The sequence below is a fragment of the Nomascus leucogenys genome, chromosome 6 (genome assembly GCF_006542625.1).
Source record: "Nomascus leucogenys isolate Asia chromosome 6, Asia_NLE_v1, whole genome shotgun sequence".
Taxonomy (NCBI): Eukaryota; Metazoa; Chordata; class Mammalia; order Primates; family Hylobatidae; genus Nomascus; species Nomascus leucogenys.
Window position 1 is genome coordinate 95,110,726 of NC_044386.1, and position 21,154 is coordinate 95,131,879.

At 59.5% G+C, this 21,154-nt stretch overlaps 1 protein-coding gene across 1 annotated transcript in view; it reads right to left on the reverse strand.

Annotated features, from left to right (window-relative positions):
* CSPG4 (chondroitin sulfate proteoglycan 4) overlaps nucleotides 1-21,154 on the reverse strand; it is a 38,589-nt gene that overhangs the window by 10,284 nt on the left and 7,151 nt on the right. The window contains exons 2-5 of the mRNA XM_030814788.1: nucleotides 8,617-8,780; nucleotides 2,763-6,299; nucleotides 707-1,189; nucleotides 224-400 (exon numbers count right to left, since the gene is read on the reverse strand). Of these exons, the coding sequence (XP_030670648.1) occupies nucleotides 224-400; nucleotides 707-1,189; nucleotides 2,763-6,299; nucleotides 8,617-8,780 (4,361 nt within the window). The remainder of the gene's footprint in view (nucleotides 1-223; nucleotides 401-706; nucleotides 1,190-2,762; nucleotides 6,300-8,616; nucleotides 8,781-21,154) is intronic.

Below are 21,154 nucleotides of genomic sequence, written 5' to 3' on the forward strand. Positions count from 1 at the left end.
CCATACTTGGAAACGTCCAATAAAAAAAACCTCCCACCTGTGTTCTATTTCAGCACAATCTCACATCTCTCCTTCCAACAACCCCGTGAGGCATGTGGCAGTGTCCCCATTTTGCAGAGGAGGAAACTGAGGATCAGAGAGGGGGAGCTCTGTGCTGGGAACTAGGGGACGCTGGCCTCTTTCTCGAAGCAGACATGGGGGGTGGTCCCAGGGATGCTCTCACCTGCAGGCCTGTGTTTGTAGTGAGGATGGGGGGTTGGTCATTGACAGGCAGGACAGTGACAGTGAAGGCCACAGGATGGCTCTGGCGGTCCATCTCGGAGGCGTTAGCCATCAGGACAAAACTGTCTGTCAGTGTCTCACTCCCGTCATGCATGTAGCGGATCAGCTGCTCTTCCACCTAGAGGCAGGCCCAGGGCTGGCAGTCAGGCCCCAGCAGCACCCTTCGTGTCCTGCCTTTGGGTGCAGGAGGAGACTGACTCTTTTAGGGCTTCATTTTCCATTGGTGGAAAATGGGGACCATAAGTTCTGGCTCCGAGGAGTTGTAAGGAAGAAAGGAGATACAGTATTTAAAGCATAGGTGCTTCTGAAATGTGACTCCCCGTCTCCTCTCTGTGTATAACCCCCAGACTGGAAGTCCCCAGGGCTCCCTCCACTCTGCCCCCAGAGCTGGACTGCAGCCCCTGGGCCTCTCTCACAGCCATACCTCTCTCCAGGAGAAGGCGCTGAGGGTCTTGGCTTGAGGTCCATCCTCCTTCTGCAGGGCTCCATGCTGGGGTGGCTCCAGCACCTGCAGGCTGAGGCCCGGGAGAGTGGGGAAGTAGGGCCCGGTGACGCGGAGCAGTGGAGGGGCCAGGGTGAGGCTGCCACCCTCAGGGACGCTGAAGTTTTGCGCCTCCAGTGGGATGGCAGCGGGCAGCACCTCCAGCTCCACAAGGACGCCCTCGAGGGGAGCACCCAGGCCTGAGGCCACATCCAGCGAGAAGGCATCACTCCAGGCCTCAGGGCGGGAGTGTAGGTACAGGACCCTGCCTGTGTCCACTGCCTCCTGGGAGAAGCTCTGCACGGGGTCCAAGCTGGGTGGCTCATCTGCCAAGGCACCACGCGACACCATCACCAGGTAGCCGGCACTCGGTGGGCTCTTCACTGAGAATACAATGTCTGCCGGCGGCACTGCCTCCTGGGCTGCCTGGTTAACAGAGGTCATGAGGACTCACAGGGGGCCACAGATGGGGTCTCAGAGGGGTCCACTGTGGCCCTAAGCAGCCAGAACAGGCTTGATCTTGCCCCACTTATTCCTCTAGGTGCCACTGCTCATTTAGACACACAAACACACACGTGGGTTCACACACACAGCAGCCAGACATGCAGCTGGTCACATTTTTTGTTTTTTAAGACAGGGTCTCACTGTGTCACCCAGGCTGGAGTGCAGTGGTGCGATCACAGTTCCCTGAAGCCTCAACTTCCCAGGCTCAAGGGATCCTCCCACCTCAGCCTCCCAAGTAGCTGTGATCACAGGCATGTGCCACCATGCCCGGCTAATTTTTAAATTTTTTGTGTAGAGATGGGGTTTCACTGGGTTGCCCCGGCTGCTGGTCACATGTTAATACCCACCCCACACACGGTTGCAGGGGGTCAGTCACAGCTTGAGATGCACTCCCTCGGGGAGGTGCGTAATCACATATCCCCAGACTCAGTGACACAGACACATGAGTTCATCATATGCTGACGCAGTCACACATGTACACATGCGCGTGTGCACACGCACACACACAGGACCCTCTACTCAGGATCTGTTCAGGCCTGCGGCTGGTTTGCAGGCAGCGTCCTCCCCAGCCCATGCTATTACCACCTAAGACCATCAGAGGGCGCCCCGCCCCACCCCTCCTGGAGGCACAGCCGCCTTCAGCTCAGGCCCTACAGAGCTCACGCCCCAAAGGCCACACGGGCTCCCTCACCTGATGGGCCAGCCACAAGAGGCCAAACCGCCCCCAAACTCACATTCCTTTTCTATGCATTTGCCTGGAATGCTCCTTCTGCCTGGAATACCACTCCCCATTCTCTGCCCCTGATGGCCTGTGCTCTTTAGAGCCCGGCCCAAACGCTGCCTCCTCCCGCGAGGCCTTCCTGACTCCAGATCTGCCGGCTCGCTGTCGGCCCCAAGCTCCAGACATGCAGACCAGAAAGGTCTCCGAAATGAGCAGTGTAGGAGAGTAAGGCCGAGAGCTGGCAAGGACTGGCCTGAGGTCACAGGGCAAGTCAGTGAGCCTGCTGGAGGGCCCGTGGCTGCTCTGTGGGGTTCCTGGGTGGGCAGAAGCCACCCAGGTCTGGGCTCTGAGAAAAGAGCGGGGGACATGAGGGTCTGAGGAGCAGCTGCCTGTCTCCAGGGCCAGCAATCCCCAAAGCTCAGGACCCGTGATGCCCTCCCAGGGAACTGACTGCAATGAAGATTCTTGGGCTCCACGTCAGAGATTCTGTAGGGCTGGGTGGGGTCCAGGAATCTGCATGCTCAGCCACGTCATGGACACGAGTGGACACAACCTCTGGAGGCACACACAACTCCCAGGAGGATGGGTGTACAGCAAGCTCCCCAGAAACTCTTGGGAGCACAACATATACAGGAGAATATTTGAGGCACGTGCACACATGTAACCTGGGGCCACCACAGCCACAGCCCAAGTCACACGTGTACCTGGCATGGAGGCTGGGCGGGAGGCCCTCTACCTGGCCCACACCCCCACTCACCACCTCCAGCTCCTCACCTCCAGCTGGTTCCTTCTGATCTCAGCTGCCTCTCCCTGGAAGACATAGATCTTCTCGTGCCGGACCAGCTTCAGAGGGGCCAGTGGGCCCTCTAGGGCAATGGTCACTTGTAGGGCGGCATCCATGTGCACTGGCCCCGCTTCCACGGAGAAGGCCAGGGTGTCGCGGGGGCTGAGGCTGCCATTGTGGCTATACAGAACGGCCCCATCCAGCAGGTCCTGCTGGGAGAAGGCTGTGGCTGGCTGACCGGCCCGGAGTAGCTGTCCCCAGCGAGGGCCGGCTGTGATGTGGTAGTGGATCTCATCCCCACTGCGGATGTCGAGGTTGGTGTCCAGGTGGAGCACGGCCGTGTCGATGGCGCCCTGGCCTCCTTGAGGGACCACAAGGCTGGAGCCGTTGGCCACACGGAGGTAGGGCTCCGAGGCCTGCACCTCCAGCAGCGCAGTGGCCTGGTGTTGCCCATCGGACACCTGCAGCTGGATCCAGCCACGGTCGGCCCCTGAGTGCACGAACAGTACTCGCCTCTTCCTGAGGTCCTCCTGGGTGAAGCGGTAGATGGGCCGTGTGGGCTCATCTACGGCCACGATACTGCCAAAGAGGAGGTCCTTGCGGGTCAGCACCAGCTGGGCGTCAGCAAAGCCCGAGTCAGCATCGCTGAAGGCCACGTCGTCCGTAGTCAGCAGCCGCCGCCCGCCCCGGGCCACATGGAAGATCCGGCTGATGGTCTGCACAGGGGCGTGGTCATTCACGGGCTGGATGGCCACTCGGAAGACACCCCGTACCTCCTCCCAGGCCATGTCACCACTGCTCTCGCCCTGGCGGGTAGCAACAAATGGGATATCATCTTCTGTGGTCTCGGAGTCATCATGCTGGTAGACCAGCCGGCCACGCAACAGGTCTTCGTTGGTGAAGGATGTCACCATAGTGGTCTTGTCCTGTGTCCCACGCCAAGCCAACCTCCCATGGCGGGGCCGCTCCATGACCTCATAGAGGTAGTTGGCACTGTTGAGACTCTTGACAAAGAGGTGGTCAGCAGAGAGGACACCCTCACCACCCTCAGGCACCACGAGGAGGACATTGGTGAGGACAGGCGCATCTGGGTCACCACCAATGTGGATGGGGAAGGTATAGAGCGGGGAGAAATATGGTGGAGCTGTGACACGGAAACGGAAGGTGTCTTCGACTGCCTCTGAGGCACGTGCTGTAGCCCCATAGGTCACCCGGCCAGCCTGTATGTCATCTTGGGTGAAGCCCTGGCCATCTGACAGCCTCGTGCCCTGTAGTTGAAGGTTGCCTTTCCTGGGAGCCTGAACCACCTCATAATGGAAGGTTGGGGGGCTTGGGCCTGCCTCCTCCAGGGTGGCCTCCAGGTGGGCTGTGGTGAGGGTCTCCTGATGGGTGTTCTGAGTGTGCAGTGGCTCCAGCCGCAGCATCCACACGGTGGCTCTCTGGATGGTCACTGGGAAGGACAGATTGCTCAGGATTTCCTGGCCCACCTGCACCTCCAGGGCCAGGTTCTCCACGGTGTCGTCAGTGTGGTGCTGTGGGTCGGTGCTCAGGTACCTCACGCGGCCCTGCTCCACATCCCGCTGGTGGAACGCCTGTGTGGCCCACCACTCAGCACCCTCCACCCCACCTGCCCCCTGCTTCTGCAGCTCCCCGAACTGCAGGGCACCAGTGACGCGGAATAGCACGCTCACATCCTGCCCCACGGCATTGGTCTCCACCGACAGGTTGGCGGGCAAGATGGGCATGGCAGAGCCTTGGGCCAGGCGCAGCCCTGTGCTGCGGTGGATCTGTATGGCTGGCCGGATGGCCACCACCTTCAGCGTGGCCGGGGGGCTGGCCTGCAGTCCATCGCTGACCCGGAACGTCAAGTCCTGCGCAGGGCCACCGCGGTGGACATAGACTAGGCTGCCGGCCTCCAACTCCCGGCAGGAGAACTCGGTTGCCGGCTCCCCAGGCTGGTCTCGGCGCTCCACGGGGAGGCCAGAGGAGGTGCCAAGGAGCTGGAAGGTGAGGCCCTCACAGGCAGAGTCCGGGTCATAGGCCTGGAAAACCTCGGGCCCCAGAGGCTTCTGCGTGTGTTCCAGGATCACCATGAGGCTGCCATGTGGGAAGATGATGTGGGGTGGGTCGTTGACAGGGTTGACCTGGATGGGCAGGAGGTAAGTTTGGCCCCTCCGCAGGCATGAGGGCATGGACACCCGAGCCGTCACTGACACGTCCAGCACCAGCTGGTCGGAGGTGTCCTCAGAGCCATCGTGGATGAAGCGGGCCTTGCGGTTCACCACGTCCAGGAGGGTGAACATTTTTCGTGCCTGGGCTCCCGGGATGTCCAGCTCGAGCTCGCCATGGCGTGCCCCTCGGGTCACGCTGAACAGCACCTGGGATTTGCGCAGCTCAGCCTCCATCAGGTCCAGCGTGGGCTGCACGTGCCGCCACTCAAGCCAGGCTGTGCCCCCCTCAGCCACCACCAGTGGGCTGATAGTCAGCAGCTGTGTGAAATTGGCAAAGACAGGAGGCAGCCCTGGCTCAGGCACGCATGGCTCAGGCAGCTCCATGGCAGGCCAAGCCTCGGGGGCCAGGGTGGAGAAAGCTTCATAATGGCCATAGGCATCGTCCTCATACTCCTCCTCCTCCAGCCTGCAGCCAGCCGCCATGTTGCGCGTCAGCAAAGCTTCCCTCAGCCCCTGCCTCTGGCCATTGACACTGAGGTCTTCCATGCAGCCCAGCAGGGAGGCATTGGTGGCCTCTGGTGTCAGGCCCAGGCGGTGTTCCTGGAGGTGACGAGAGGCCTCTGCATCCAGCCCCCCGAGAAGGAGACTGCCCCGTGGCTCCAGGTAGCTGAGGACTCCTCGGTTCGAAGTATGCGTGGGGTACTGGTCCACGGAGATTTCCAGCCGGTGAGCATTGATGTGGACACTGACCTCATGGGGCTGCCCGTCGGCCACAGGCACACTGTTGTGGAGCAATACGGTACCCTGGCCCTTCTCCACCACGGCCCGCAGGTGGCCCTCAAATATGTCCACATAGATGAAGTCCCCACGCCGGCCCCCTGCCTGGAAGGCCAAGGGTGCCTGCCGGCTCTGTGTGGTGAGTGTAAACTCTAGGGTTCCTTCGTCCTGAGTGCCCCAGGCAGGGAAGGCAGCCAGAGAGTGGGGCCCAGAGAAGCCCAGGGCCACATCATCACCGGCAGAAAACTCTTCAGCACAGCCCTCATGCACATCGGGGGTCAGAGGCCGGAGGAGGCTGCGGCCATTGAGGGTGGCCGCATGGAGGCAACCCCTCAGGGGTCGGCTGGTTCCCCTCAGGTAGGGCAGGCCAAGGGTCCCAGTGCCCCCAACAAAGAGCCCATAGGGGACCTCTAGGGGGGCTCCTGGGACTGCAGAGGAGGCGTTCAGAAACCCATCAACTGACAATGTGGCCCAGCCCTCTGCAACAGTCAGCACCATAGTGTGGGGGATGGAGTCACTCAGCAGCGTCTCTGCTGGGGTCTGCAGCCTCAGCTCCTCCTGGCCCAGAACAAGTCTGACCTGAAGAGAGATGGGGAGTGGGAGATGGGGGACAGCACTTTGAATCCATCATTTCCCTTATAAAAGCATAGAGCCGGGCGTGGTTGCCATGGTGGCGTGGTGGCTCACGCCTGTAATCCTAGCACTTTGGGACGCCAAGGCAGGCAGATCACCTGAGGCTGGGAGTTTGAGACCAGCCTGGCCAACATGGAGAAACCCTGTCTCTACTAAAAATACAAAATTAGCTGGGCATGGTGGCACATGCCTGTAATCCCAGCTACTTTGGAGGCTGTGGCAGGAGAATTGCTTGAACTCGGGAGGTGGAGGTTGCGGTGAGCTGAGATCATGCCATTGCACTCCAGCCTGGGCAGCAAGAGTGAAACTCTGTCTCAAAAAACAAAAACAAAAACAAACCAAAAAAAGCATAGTGGGTTCCCCACACTTGGGGCCCCAGAGTGGAAAACATAGGACAAGGGCCTCTGGTGCCACTCCTCTTGCCGTCCCGCCATCTCTATTCATCCTCCAAACACTCTTTATTCATCCTCCAAACAAAGGAAACTCTGGGCCAGGGCTGGATGGGCTCTGGGAACCCTGATGTGAATCAGATGTGGTCCTCACCCACAAGGAGCTGACATACAGCAAGATGCTCTCCTAAAAATCCAACCTGTATTTTTAAATTCTTCCCCTCTTCCCTTGATTGAGAGGTGCCAGAAATATTGTCTTGGAATCTGGATTTCAACTCTGGAATAATGGGTAACTGGGAATCCCTTGATCAGTCCCCCTCAACAGGGCAAAGTTTCTTGGGGTCATTGAAGGCAGCCAGGCTCACTGTTCAGAGATAAGCTAATTTTTAAATTAAAATTTAAATACTCTGTGTTCTGAAAAAAAGCTCCCTGACCTGGGGGGGAAGGAGATCTTGGGGAGAGATGAAGGACATAGTTCTGTCTCCATGACATTGACAGCAGAAATGGCTCTGGTACAGTGCTCCCAGACGGTAGAATGGGAGGTGGCAGAGTATGGTAACTGCAGAACCAGGGCACTAAGAACTATAATTTTGGAGTCCTGGTATGGAGCATCTCTGTAGGGGTGTGGCATCATTGTACCTACAGAACCGGACAGCCATCAGCACCAGCCTGCACCATGCTGGTGTTTAACAGTGACACCCTGTGGCAATGAGAAGCAATGAAAGCAGCAGACTGATCAAGCCCTAGTCCTCTCCCCGTGGGGTGTGGAAGGAGATGGCTGATCCAAATTTGTTTTTTTTTTTTGAGACGGAGTTTGTTCTTGTTGCCCAGGCTGAAGTGCAATGGTGTGGTCTCGGCTCACTGCAACCTCCTCCTCCTGGGTTCAAGTGATTCTCCTGCCTCAGCCTCCTGAGTAGCTGGGATTACAGGCATGTGCCACCATGCCTGGCTATTTTTTTGTATTTTTATTAGAGACACGGTTTCACCATGTTGGCCAGGCTGGTCTCGAACTCCTGACCTCAGGTGATCCACCCGCCTTGGCCTCCCAAAGTGCTGGGATTACAGGCGTGAGCCACTGCGCCCAGCCTTTTTTTTTCTTTTAGAAATAGAGATGGGATCTCATTGTGTGGCTCAGGCCAGCCTTGAACTCCTAGGCTCAAATGATCTTCTCACCTTGGCCTCCCAAAGTGTTGGGATTATAGGCATGAGCCACTGCACCCAGCCTGGCACAAATTTGCAATAAAACCCTGGGTTCTTAAACTCTTCATGGTTTAGGGGAAGACTCAAGAAAGCCACAAGACTCCTTGCTAACAAAGCTTGTGGTGTCTTGAAGGATGAAATGGAAAAATGAGGAAGCTGAGGCAGTACTGATGCTGTTACTGTTGTGGACAGACCGTGGTGCTGCAGAGAAATTGGTGCAGTGCCACAGGGATGCACAGGGGTCATGGGGGCCCAGGAGGGGGCCTAGCCCAGGAGGAGGGGATGCCCACACTAAGACTTCAAGGAGAGGCTGGAGTTGGGCATGTGCAGGGAATGGGAGAGGCACACACCTGGCAGAAGGAGTGTACATCAAGAGCCTGGCAGCAAGCGACTGTAAGATGGCCAGGAACTGAAAGCAGTTCAGTGTGGTCAGAGCACAAAGGACCAGCGAGGGGTTGTGGTGGGAAACATGGTTGGAGGGAGCCGGTGGGCAGAGCCAGTTCATGAAGGATTTACCATTTCTGGGCTGCTGCTGCCCATCCCACAGTGGAGAACTTAAGACCCCAAGATAAAAGTGACTTACACAAGGTCACACGGCCAGCTGGGGTTCACTCAAAGCTAGAGAAGGAATCCCACCCCGAATCCCGCCGAGATCTCAGGGGGACGTCACTCACCTGCAGGCGTCCAGAGTAGAGCTGCAGCAGGAGGTGGTCAGCTGGGCCTGCTGCCAGGAGAAGGAGGGCTTCCGGCTGGGATGTGGAGAACTGCAGCTGTAGGTCTATGTCGGTCAGAGCCGTGGCCACAGGCACCTCCAGGTGGTTCTCACCGAAGAAGGAAGCTGTGTGTGAGAGGGAGCTGTGGTCAAGGCTCAGAGACTTGCCTGGAGGAGGTGAGGTGCTGCAAAGAGGGACGGGTGGGTTGCAGAAAGGGGTCCGTTCTGGCGCACCCTCATGGTTCTGCTATATGGTGCTGTCTCTGAGTGCTGCCCAGGTCCCAGCATCTTCTTGGTCCTGGCACCAGAAGGCACAGGCTCACCTTGTGTCCAGACCAGACCTTGACTTTGCAGGAGGTCAGACCCAGAAATTCCCAGCAACTCAGGTCTCCTCCTTGGAGGTTCCTGGAGCCAGAGGCCTCCGCCAGCTCTGACTCACCTCCCCTGGGCTCCAGAGGAGTCTCCCTCCTGGGCCTGGCTCCTGGACCCAGCCCAAAGGGAACCATCACTGGCCTGATCACCTGGCTTGGTGGTCACAGCCCCAAGGAATGGAGTTTCTGGAGAATCACCCCCAGTCCAGACTGATCCCTGCTCAGATTCCTTCCCCTAAGTGCCCTTGTGCTTGGGCTCCTGTGCAGCGCCTGCTGTGCCATGCCCCGCCTCCATGGGCTGGCTGGGGCCACGGCTGGGATCTGGGGGTGGTGTCAGTACGGCCCACCTATCCCTGCTTCTCTCTCAGGCCATTCTTCCAGCTGCCATTGAGGGTGGGGGAGGGAGCTTATTGGCCTGAGTCTGCCAAGGAGCAAAGGCTCTGAGGCCAGATGGAAACCATGTGCAGTGTCAAACCAAAGTGGGCCCACACTTCCTCCATTACCCCTGCTATTGCTTCCTGCTGGAGAGCTATTCAGAGTCCCCGATGAGCAGTCAGATCCGGCCCCATTGTTTCACCATGGCCAAGGAACCAGGGATAACAGCTGAGTTCCCAACTTCCCTACGCCACCACGCAGGCTGAGGCTGAAGACAGGGCCTGCGAGGGGCTGAGGGTCTGCTGGGCAGGACAAAGAGGGCCTCCCCAGGCAGAAGGCCATGTCTGGGCTTGCCTGGGGTTAGTAGTTCTTATGCAGGGCCCGTTCCGTCCCATACCGGGACTCCTCCTCTTTTGAATTGCTGCTTCCTCCAGTCAGTTTCCCCAGATTAGCCTCCCTGACTTCCAACCCGCTGCCACAATTTCTGGTCCATGCCTTTTGTGGTGATAAGAGCCAAATATAACTTTGACTTTGCCTGCAGATGTCCAGGGCTGGGTGGTAGACAAACACGGGTTAAAAACGGTGATTCATTCCTGTTGGGTTTCCCTCAAACCCCGAGAGCGAGCACAGGCTGATGGCCTTGATAGGGATAATCCGGCACCAGCCCCATGCGCTGGTCCCTGGCCAGCCTGAGCCAGCTGCCATCTGCCTGAGTAAGCAGCTTCAGCCATTGGAGGAGTCGGAGACTTGTACGCCCTAAGGGCAGCCACCCCACTGGGAGGGATGTCCAAGAAAGATCCCGTAAGAACCCCTTGGGCTGAGTTAAATTCCCTCTAGTTATCTCCTTCTGCCAGCACTGCTGGCAATACCAGCACCTTGTCTGGGAAGCTAAGGGAATCAAGCGAGCCCTGCAGACCATCTGCGCGGGGGCGGCCCAGCAGGTTCAGCAGAGCTTGGCGCCAGCAAGGGACAGACCAGGGAACTGCAGGTGGCGGCCACCTACTGGGGTGCCTTATCTGCAAAGGCATTGATTCCTAAGAGCAAAACACGGCACACTAAAGTGAGGGAGGCCATAGCACAAGGGGTGGGGGCACATGGCCCTGCAGGATGGAGCCACCACTGTCACCCGCTGGAGCAGCTCACAGCAGCTGCCAGGAGTCTACTGTAGAATTTTCAGGAATTTTGAGAGCCAGGTGATACTGCCCACAGTGAGAATATTTATACTAGGAAAAGGGGCAAATACTGCAAATCAGGGTTCCCCCTCCCCAAGAAAGCCCAATGCTAAACATTTACCTATCCAGCACCCACAGGAAAGGGGGCACATGTCCCTGCCCCTACCCACCCTTGCACTAAAGGTATATGTAGACCCGCCAAGGCATGGTCAACATCAAGGCTCTGGGCCAGGCAGGAACTGAACTAGATGGTTGGCCCTAACCACTGAACCACCTGCCTGCAGCCCCCTCCCAGCAGAAGAGAGTAGAGCCTGTTTGGCAGGAGTGGGAGGGTGGCAGGAAGTAGAGGTACTTTCCAGAGCGCTGGGGTCCGAATGGGTCCACTGAGGGGCTGGGCCCTGCTGCTTCCTGTGGGGCTGAGCGGGAGGGGCTCACACAGGCTGTCTTGTGCTGCTGGAGCGCATGGCCAGGCAGCCCCCCATCCCAACAGAGGCCTCTGAGGCCTTGCTGGCCAGGGCTTTGGAAACTCTGACAGCGCCACTCCCTCCACCTCCTGGTCTCCTTTTTTCTGCCCCTCTTACACTCTCTGAGGGGCTTCAGTTGCAAGAACTCAGAATCCCTGTCTTGGAGGTGGTGTGGGGGGCAGTTGAAGAGGGGCTTCAAATGGAGAGGGTGTGCAGAATTAAGATGTGATAAGCTAGGAGTCAATCCAGAGGACTTCCTGGAGGAGGTGATGGTGGTGTACAGTCACAGAGAGGGAGGAATAGGCAGTCTCAGAGGACAGCAGCAAGGCCAAGTGAGACTGGCAGGAAGTACACAGGTCCCCTTTGGGTGGGGCTAGGAGGGTTTCTGCTCCATCACCCCCTAAAGCCTCTGGCTAACTTGAAGGAAGAGAAGTAGAGGGAAAAGTAGAATGGGTCAAGCTAGGCTCGGCTGCCTGACTGGGGCGGGGGGATGGAGGAGATTGTGGGGAGACATTGGCACAGGCTGGATCAGACCTGCCGTTGATTCTCCTGGGTCAAGAGAACCCATGATTCATCAAAACAGCAGACCAGACCTGTAGCAGCCCCGTGGGCTGCCCTCTGAGCCAGGAGAAGGGGCCCACTTCAGGCCTCAGTGTCACCATTCTGTAAAATGGGCACAGTCCCTCCCATCCCTTCCCCTTCCTGACTGTGGGGATTAGTCCTGGGGGTCCCTCCCTAATCCAGGAGTTTGCTGTCCATATGGATGTGGGGAAGGTTAATGGCATGGGGTGCCTGGAGGTGCCAAGCCTTGGGCATGAGAGGAGCAGGATGCCCCACAGGTCTGGGGGCCTGTGGGAGGGGCAGGAAGAGTGCTGCGTGTATGGGCTTCTCTCTCTGGAAGGCGCGTCGGTGAGCGTCCAGGGCTGTATATTAATAGATGTGTATTTGTGTGTGCGCAAGCATGTGGGTGGCTGCTGGGGATGTGCTTTGGGTTTGCGAAAGGCTGTGTGTTTGTGTGTGTGTGCGCGCGTGTGGGCCGGGAGCTGCCAGGACAGAGCAAAGATTGTGCCCGGGCCTGTCCTGCCCTTCAGTGCCCGCCTGCCATTACTTGGCTGGGCCTGGCTCCATGAAAGGGGCTGTGTGTTCTTGGAGGGTTCCTGCCCCTCCTGCTCAGCGCCCATAGAGAGGTTTGCTAAAGGTGGGTACGTCTTCAGGCTTCCCACCCTTCCTCCCCATAAACAGGGCACTGCTGTCTGGGCCTGAGGGTGGGGTGGCTCCATCCTTCTTCCTGAGACCTAGGCCTGGGGGCACAGAAAAAGCCTGTGTCCTTCCCTGCCAAGTCCCTTCTCAGGGGCTAGAGGAAACCTCGGTCAAGGTCCCCAGTAAGCCCCCTCTGTCAGGGCAAGGGCTGCGCTGGCATCTCCGGGCTCCCTGGAGGCACTGCTAGGAGGAGTGTGGATGGGCCCCTGAGGCTTCCACCCTGACGCCCAGCCCTCTGTCTGACACCAGGCTCCGGGGACAAGGGGTCGCTGTGAGGGGAGCATCTCTGCCCATCAGGCCCGCTTCCCCCAGCCAGGGCCCCACCTTCCCCAGCCAGGCCAGGGCTGGGTCTCAGGCACAGATGCCTCTTCCAGGCTGAGGGCTGCTGCGGGCTCTGTTCCTTCTGAGTCCTCAGAAGGCTGCCTCTGTCCCTGTATCTGCCCCATCTCTCCTTCGCCTCCGGCCATCCCTGCTGCCAGGCTCTGCCTCTGCTCCCCCTGGTCTCCCCCTAGCTCTTTGGCTCCCTCTTCCCTCTGCCCCATCCTGGCTGTCCCTGGGCACATCACCCTTTGCCCTAGGACAGTCTGGAGGGCCTGGCCTGGGGCCTCCTTCCTCCCCAGTGCGGGGCCCCACCCTCCATGGGTGCTGAGTCCCACGGCATCAGCGTTCTCTGTAGCTCAAGCCTGCCGCACGGCACTCAGCTTCCACCTTCCAGACAGAAAAACTGAGGCTCCAGAGGAGAAGCGATTTAACAAAGAGAAGCAGAAAGAGATCCAGCAGGTCCCAGCACCACCTGTGTGAGCCCTACCCACCCAGGCACCCCCACTGTACCCCACTCTCTGGCAACAGATCCCTGTGTGCCCCACTCCCGCCATGTTCCCGGTTGCCTGGGGGCAGCCCCACAGCCCGGCTGCATCATGGGAGCAGCAGCATTCCTGGGTGTCTGCTGCCGCCTGACTTTATAAGGGAGAAAGTCTGGGAGCCTGGAGCTGCTGGCCGGTGGGGAGTGCCTGGGCCCGTAGTTGAGGGTGAGGGCAGGAGGCCTGGACATCTGTATGTGGGGGAGGGACACCCAGTGCCACAGAGACAGAGCAGGAGGTGAGAGGTGGAATGCGTAAGGGAGACCCATTCATTCATTCACTCAATCACAAATACAGCAATACAGTGATGGGAATGGAAGAAGACAGCTAACATGGAGAAAGTTATTAAAACTGAGAAGGAGAAATCAAGATGCCCTCCTCCATAAAGACTGGATTCACATACAGACCAAGGCCCGAGGAAGGGGATGGAGGAGGAAAACTCGAGGGAGACAGAGAAGGCGGGATGTTGGCAGCAAGCCTGCTGCTGTGCACAGGAGTGAGGAGGGGACGCCCAGCCAGCCTGTTGGGGAGGGAGAGCCCTGCTCCAAGATGAAGCCGGACTTCTCCACCATCGCCCCTTGGGGTTTGGCACCACGGGGGGAGATCCTGGCTCCAGGTCTAGGCAGGCAGGGGTGAGGGAGTCTGAGGGGGCTGTGGGATGGGGTGCTCTGGGAGGGCCAAGGCCGGGATGAAGGGCTGTCTCCCCTCATGCATGTGTATGTGGTGGGGCAGGGGTGGGGTCGTGGCACACCTGGGGGCTGAATGCCGGCTGTGTGAGAGCATGGACAGGCCAGGTGTGCTTCCCCAGCAGTGGACCCTCCCTGAGGTCACCTGGCCCTCTAGACCTCAGGTCAGTTCCCCTCCCCTTGCACCTCCAAGGGACTCACCGATTTTTCTTCCGCCAGCAATCTACTTCCAACCCAGCAGGCAGGGCATGGGCGAGTGTGTGCGGGAGTCTGGGTCAGTGTCACATGTACACACGTGTGTGGCAGCAAGGCAGGCGAGGAGGGCGTGCGCTGGGTCCCTGGTCTGGTCCCGCCGTGGGCCCTGGATACTCAGCCATAACTGGGGGCTCCCCTCCCCAGCACATTGGTCTCCCGGGGCTCCTCAGGCAAGGGAGAAGCTGTCTGATGTGCCTACTCAGGGGCGGGCCCCTCTCAAACCTCCTCCCAGCAGAACCTCCAAGGCTCAGCCACCCACACTGAGCTATCACCTTCCCAAAACCCTGTTAGTCTGAGGGTAACAAGGGGGTAGGTTACAGGGGAGACTTAAGGTCAGACTAAGGGGAGCAACCTGCCCAGTGATGACACTGGGGTCACCAGGGCCCAGGCTGGATGGCTCATCACTGGCCAGGGTGGGCTGCCTGGGAGACGCTCACACACCTGCAGATCCCACAGGGCTCACTGCTCTTTAGCCACTCTTCCTAGCTGCTTCCAGACTGGGATTCCACCACCCAGAGCCATCCCCGTGGCCCAAGGACTGCCTGCTCCTCTCCTGTCCCATGAGCTACCGAAATGCGGACAACAGTAGGTTAGTTCCAAATCCCATGGAGCTTACAACAGCAGCCATCCTCTCAGGAGACACTGCTTTATCACAGTCGGGTGCTAGAGTGCTAGGCACCTGCTCAGGTGGCTGCCTCCACGTCTAAATGCTGCAGAGACCTCTGTTGGGGTCAGGGCAGCACCAAGAACACTTGAGCCAAGAGACGCATGCTCAGGTCAGCTGACCTTCTGTTTAGTTGCCTTTCCGGTCCCTTGCAAGGCCAAGGAGGCCAGGGAGGAAAACAGTTTCCTCAGCTATTGGCTGGGCCCTGACCATGGTCACTGGCCTCAGCTACCATCCTTTAACCAAGCGCTTTGAGTTACCCACGTAGAGGGGCATGTGCTGGGGAACATTTCCAGTTGAGGGAACTCATCTGGAAGATGAGTGGAAGCAGGGGCAGGTGGGGTGGGAGAAGCTGAGCTTGGTCCACAGAGGCTGATAGGGGCTGCGCCCTGGGCTCCCAGCCACATGTCCCAACCCTGGGGCCTTGTGGAGCACAGAGGAAGCAGGAGGGGAAATGAGAGGTTTTGAGGGAAGAAGCAGCCCAGAGTCCACCCAGGCTGGAGGGCTGGGCCGGAGGAGGAGGAAGCGGGGCCTCAATGGTGTCTTTGTGGAAGCCTTGCTGCTCCCCAGGCCTCAGGCGAGGAGGGTGGGGTGGCTGCGGTGGGGAGCCATTCCAAGAGGCTTTTCCCTGCTTTATAATTTTCCCTCTTGTACAGGGAGATGGGTGGGTTTCCAGGCCCCTTCCGTACCCTCCTTTCCCCCCACTTTCCTGGCCCTAGCGGACCTGGGACCCTTACCTCAGTGGACCCAGGCTGGGGTAGCGTTTCTGGCAGGGAAGAGTGAAGGACCCTCACTTGGCACTGGGCCTGCGCAGCCCCCCAGCCCTAACAGGGCTCCTGGGAGGCATCTCCCATGTTACAGGTGAGGAAACTGAGGCTCAGAGAGGGCAGTCCTCCGTGCTAGCCCGTGGAGCAGTGGCAGGGCTGGGACTTAAGCTCCTGCGGGTGTGGCTCCAGAGCTGGGGGCTGTGGGTGTCAGCAGGGCACATGCACCGTGTGTGCACCCAGAGAGGCGTGGTGGGTTTGCTTGCTGCCTGTGAATCGGAAGTGGAGCATCTGCCAATGGCCCCAGTGGGAGGAGGGTGTGAGAGCTGGACCCCAGCCTGGGGAAGACACACTCTTTCCCTTCTTGTCCCCTGGGGCTCTTCTGTCAGGGCCGGGTGGAGGGGGCAGCGAGGAGGGGGGAGCAGCGAGGAGGGGAGGGAAGCATCTGCTCTCCTTGGGCGGTTTGGCAGCCCTGCCTCTCTGGCTCTGGGGCTGGCCGAATAGGGAGGGCCCTTCTGCAGGGGCTGGCGGGGGATGACTAGGTCCAGAAGCCAGTGATAAGTGCCAGCCCTGCCCACTGGGGGCTTGGAGGTCTGGGAGGAGGGTGGAGAGACAGGGGGTCTGGGTGGGAGCTGCCCCCAGGAGGCTGAGGGCCAGGCTCTCTCCTGGGCGGTGTCCAGGACCAGGCAGCCCATGGCTCATCTCTGAGTCCCCCTTGGCTCTGGCAGCAGAAACTGCCGAAGACAGGGCTGTCGGGGCGGCGTCTCGGGGCTTCCCCAGCTTGGCAGGCTGGGTCTGGAGATAGTGAGTGTGTGCGTTGGGATGGGGGAAGAACAGAGGAAACGGTGACTGTGGGTCTGGACGGCTGCCTGGACCTGAAATCTGGTGGCACAACTTGTGCACAGTAGCTTGTGTCCCTCCTCCTCAGTTCCCCCGTCTGAATACAGGGCAGAGAGTGGGCTCACCCCACAGACAGAAGTCCACGTCCAGGGCAGATGCCTGGGTCAGGGCTCACACCCCCAGCACACACACAGGGCTCAGAGCCATGTGCTTCCATGCTTTCCCTGGCCTCAGTGTCTCCATCTGTGAAAGGGGACCTGGATAGAGGGACCGACACACATCTGGCCTCTGACCAGCCCAGCAGACTGGCAAGAGGTGTGGCCACTACCGTGGGTACAGTAGAGCCATCTCTGGCCTAAATGGCCACAGGTCTGGCCAGACTGGAAGCTCTTGAGGACAGGACCAGGGTCCACATCCCCTGCCCAGGGCGTCTGTGCAGACAGGAGGCCCGTGGACCTGTGATGTGGGAGGTGACGTCAGCATCTAAGAGAACGAAAGGATCAATGAGATGGCATTTGCCCCATGTGAGGGGTTTTCTATCAGGCAGAGCTGTCCCACCACAGCAAGCCCCAGCACTGGCGGTGCTCCAGCGGGAGGGTGTTGCCGGGGGGTGCACCAGGAAACCTCAGCGTCCTTGCTAGTGAACCTCTGGGCTACCCAGGCCCATCAGAGATCCTGAGACTGAGACCTCTCTTCCTGGGCAGGCCTGGCTCCTCCTGGAATAGGTTCCTGCCTAGCACCCCCACCTGCCAACTGCCTGGAAGCCTGCAGCCTGTGGGCCCCCCTGGAGCTGTGCCCACCGCCACTACACTCCCTCTGGTCCTCCTTTTCTCTCCCGGCCTCAGGCCCAGCCTCTTTGCTGATGCACCACGTCTCTCTCACTGGCACCAACTCTCCAGGGCTCTGGGCCCACTGCCAGTGTCCCTCAGATGTCCAAGCCAGGAACACCCATAGGAACCCCCAAGCCCAACCCCACCCGAAGCAAGGAGGACTCAGTGTCCTCTCCCCTACAGCCGGCTCGCCAGCCCCGTGAAGGCCCGACTGTCCACCTGTTGCTGAGTAGACATCTGAGGGTCGCGCTGGACTCTCCTCTTCCTCCCTCCCCACGGCCACTGCTGATTAATTCTCAGGTTCCATCCATCCAGCCCCCCGACAAATTCATCTCCCTCTCTTGCTCCCCGGTCCATCCACAAGGCTGCTGGCCACTGTCCTTGATCTGGCTGAATAAATCTGACTCCCTTTGCTAATAGCAGCCCCAGTTAACCCAAACTGAAAGCTGCTCCCTCAGCCTCCCTTGCCTTTGGTGGCTCCCACTGCCCCAGGGTCAGGCCCCCACCCCGGGTGGCACTGAAGGCCAGGGTGCCCTCGGCCCTGCCTGCAGGGTCTCCTGCTTTCTTCCAAGGACACTCCACGCCTCCACCTCACTAGACCCTGCACTGACTCCACGCACACCTAGCAGGACCCGCCTGCTGCCTTCGCTCAGGCTGGGCCTGCTGCCCGGCCAGCTCTTCTCTCCTGTCCGCCTGTGAAGTGTCCTCATGCTCTTTCAGGAAAAAAGCCCAAAGCGCTTTCTGTGTCCTTGGGGTGCAAAGACACTCGCTGCGGCCCAGGGGGCTGTGCTGTTGTCACCTCTCTCCATTTACACTGTGAGCCTTGGGGACAAGACTGACCTTGCTTGGGGACAGGAGGTGGGAGGAAAGGAGGGAGGGGCTGCCTCTGGGAGCTCACCCCAGCCCTCCCCACCTTGTCTTACCTCCAGTCTCCTTTCCAGGCCTCCTCTGCCCTCCAGGACCCCAGGCCTCAGAGGCAGGGGATGGACACAATGGCCTGGGAGGGCTCGAGGGACTGCCAGAGCCAGAGACTGCTTTTCTGGGCCTGTGGTGACAGTCTGGTGCTTGTTTTTAAAGAAAATAGAATCCGAGCCCCTATTTATAGCCGGAGGCCACAGCCACAGACAGGAGACGGATGGGGTTTGAGGCTTACAGGCCCCTGCTCTGGCATGGGATTTGAGGTGGGGCCATTCCCAGGCCCCCCGCCCACCTTTCTCAACCCCTAAGGAAGTGCCTGTGGGATCCTGACACTCCCTGGGACAGGATGTAGCCTGCACTTTGGGGCAGGGGAGGACCTGGTGAGGGGGGTGGAACATTTCTCAGCATTGGTCCCTGGGGCCCAGAGTCCCTTGTGGGAATGGGAGGAGGCGAGGGTCTATCTACTGAGAAGGCAGAGAGGGCCCTGGGGACGGGTGGGGTGCTGGTGGCAAGGAGCACTTCTGACTGCCACGGAATGGGTAAAGGAGAAGGGAAGGAGAACAGAGCAGGACTGGAGAGATGGGCAGACAGACAGAGAGACAGGGTAGGAAAGACAGACAGAAAGAGAGGGAGGAACCACAGCCAGGGGTGGGAAGGGACAGAGAGATGGAGAGAGCGGGATTGGGGGATGGACTGAGAGATGGGAGGTGCTCTGCAGCCCGGTTGACCCTCAGCAGGAGCAGACAGAAGCCGTGAGGGGAGACTGAAGTGTGGCTTCTGTCCCATAGAGTCTTCATGGTGCTCCAGGCAGCGTGGTCAGAGTCCAGATGGAGCCGGTGTGGAGGGAGGAAGCAGGCATCTCTATGGCCTTCACCCCAGAAGGCCAAGCCTCGCCCACCCCCAGCCTCCAGGGTCTAGGGGTTGGAGACCCTCCATTCCTGGCAGTCTCCGTGGTGAAGGCCCAGGCCTGTTGGAGGCAACGCAATGCGGTGGGGCAGAGCCCAGATTGACCTTGTCACCAAGATCCCCAAGGGCTGTCTTGGGCACGGCCAGGACCTTGAGGGACAGGTCTGGTCTCTGGCTTGCTATGGAGTGAGTTCCCTAGGCCTGGAGGGCTCACAGGCTAAGGCTATGGCCTGGACTCACACCTGCTGCCGGCCTCTACGCAGACCCCTCCCTTGGCTGCGCTTGTAGGGGGCTGTGGGGTAACTGTAGCCTGGGGCGTGTGTCATGGAGCCACAAGCAGTGACTCAGACAGTTAAAAAAGGAGCAGCTCTGAGTGGTGACTCAATTGGCTCTGGAGGGGCTGGGTGGGTCTGGCTGGTACAAGATGGGGTGGTCTGGGTTTATTTTTGGCAGGGCGGAGCTGGGGCCAGGGGGTGGAAGATGGGAACCGGGGGTGGAGAGGAGCCGCTGCTCTCATCCCAGGGGGAGCCCTAGGGCTCCATGCCAACTGAGGAAAGTGGCTTTCCAATGCCAGGGAGCCCTGGCGGACTGGGCTGCTTCTCAGCCCCATTCCAGGCCTAGCCTGACAAGCAGCTGGATCTCTCTAGATAGAGGCAGAGCCCCCTGTCCTGTTCCCAAGAGGCTCAAGCTCAGAATTTAGAGCTGACCTAGGAGACTGAAGATTCCACCCAGAGGCCCAGATAGGGCCAGGGGTCTCCCCAAGGCCACACAGCAGGGCCAGGTAGCCCAAGGGCTATGGCACCATCAGCCAGCTGGCTCAGGTCTCTACAATATCTCCCCGGCCCCAGAGCTGTCCACCGTTGGAGGGACAGCCCCCGTCTGAGTACCCGTCCCTGGAGGGGCTCAGCCAGGCTCCAGATGGGTGGCCAGAAGCACATGGGCTCCAGATGCCCAGAGATGGAACCTCGGCCAGGGGCAGCCACCTGGATTCTGTTAGGACATGTGGGTGGGGGACCTAGCCGGGCCCTGTCCAGGGGTCTGTGAAGAAGAGTCACCTCTATGTGGGTGAAGGCAGTGGGGGGCCTGCACAATGGGATCTTGGCCTGAGGGCTCAGGCATGGGCCAGCCCTTGTCCAGGGTCCCTCCAGTGTCCCTGCCCCAAGCTACGCACCCTACTCTGCAGTCACCTCAGTCACCTCCACACACCTCCCCCTACTCTGAGCTCACACATACACCCGTACCCCTGAGGGGTCCTAGCAGCCCAGAGCAGAGAGGGCTGTCCCTGCCCTCAGTCTGGATTTCTGCTCCTCGTGATGCAGCCACCACTGCTTATATCATGAGTGGTGGTAACAGCCTCATGGTGACTCTGGCAGGTGAGCTGTCTCGCGTCCCTGGGCCCTGGCCTCAAGCCCCCACCTCCAGAGAGGGACTCACGAGGGGTTGGTAGAGAGCAGGGAAAAGACAGGCTTCTAGGGTCCCCCGTCCCATAAAAGGTCCTTGTGCCTGTTCATTCTCTTCTCCCCACCCACCTGCTCTGGAGACAGGGGTTTCCTGCTGTGCCCCTGCCCAGTGAGCTCCATCCTAGGGGCTGCAAGGCTTGGGAGAAACAGGCCCTGGGGAGGGCCAGGGAGGGGCTGTCCCCACTTCTTCTAGCACTGGGAGAGGGGTGTGGGCCTCAGCCCTGTTCGCCAGACAGATGCAGACCCCCACCCCCTCCCACATTCTGAAAGGTCCTGGGCTGGCAGGCAGCCACTGGCTGATACCCCCTCTAGAGCCCACCTCTCCTTTTCCACGTCACTTGGTCCCACACAGACTCACGGGGCCACCTCCTCTAAGCCTTTGCCTCGGAATCTTCCTTAAAGACTCCTAAGCAGAAGTCCCCATGTCGCCGGGCCACTCCACCCTGGGAAGAAGATGCTAATAGCAGAGTGACCGCAGCCTCAGGAGCAGACGTCCACCGAGCATTGATTCCAGGCAAAGTGTCTTGCTTAATCCTCACAACACGTAAGAGGTCGAAATTATTTATCCCCATTTTAGAGAGGAGAAAACTGAGGCTCAGAAAGACAGTCACTTGCCCAAGGTCACGCATGGAGTGTTAGGGCCGGAATTCAACCTGAGCTCTCTAATGCCGTGTT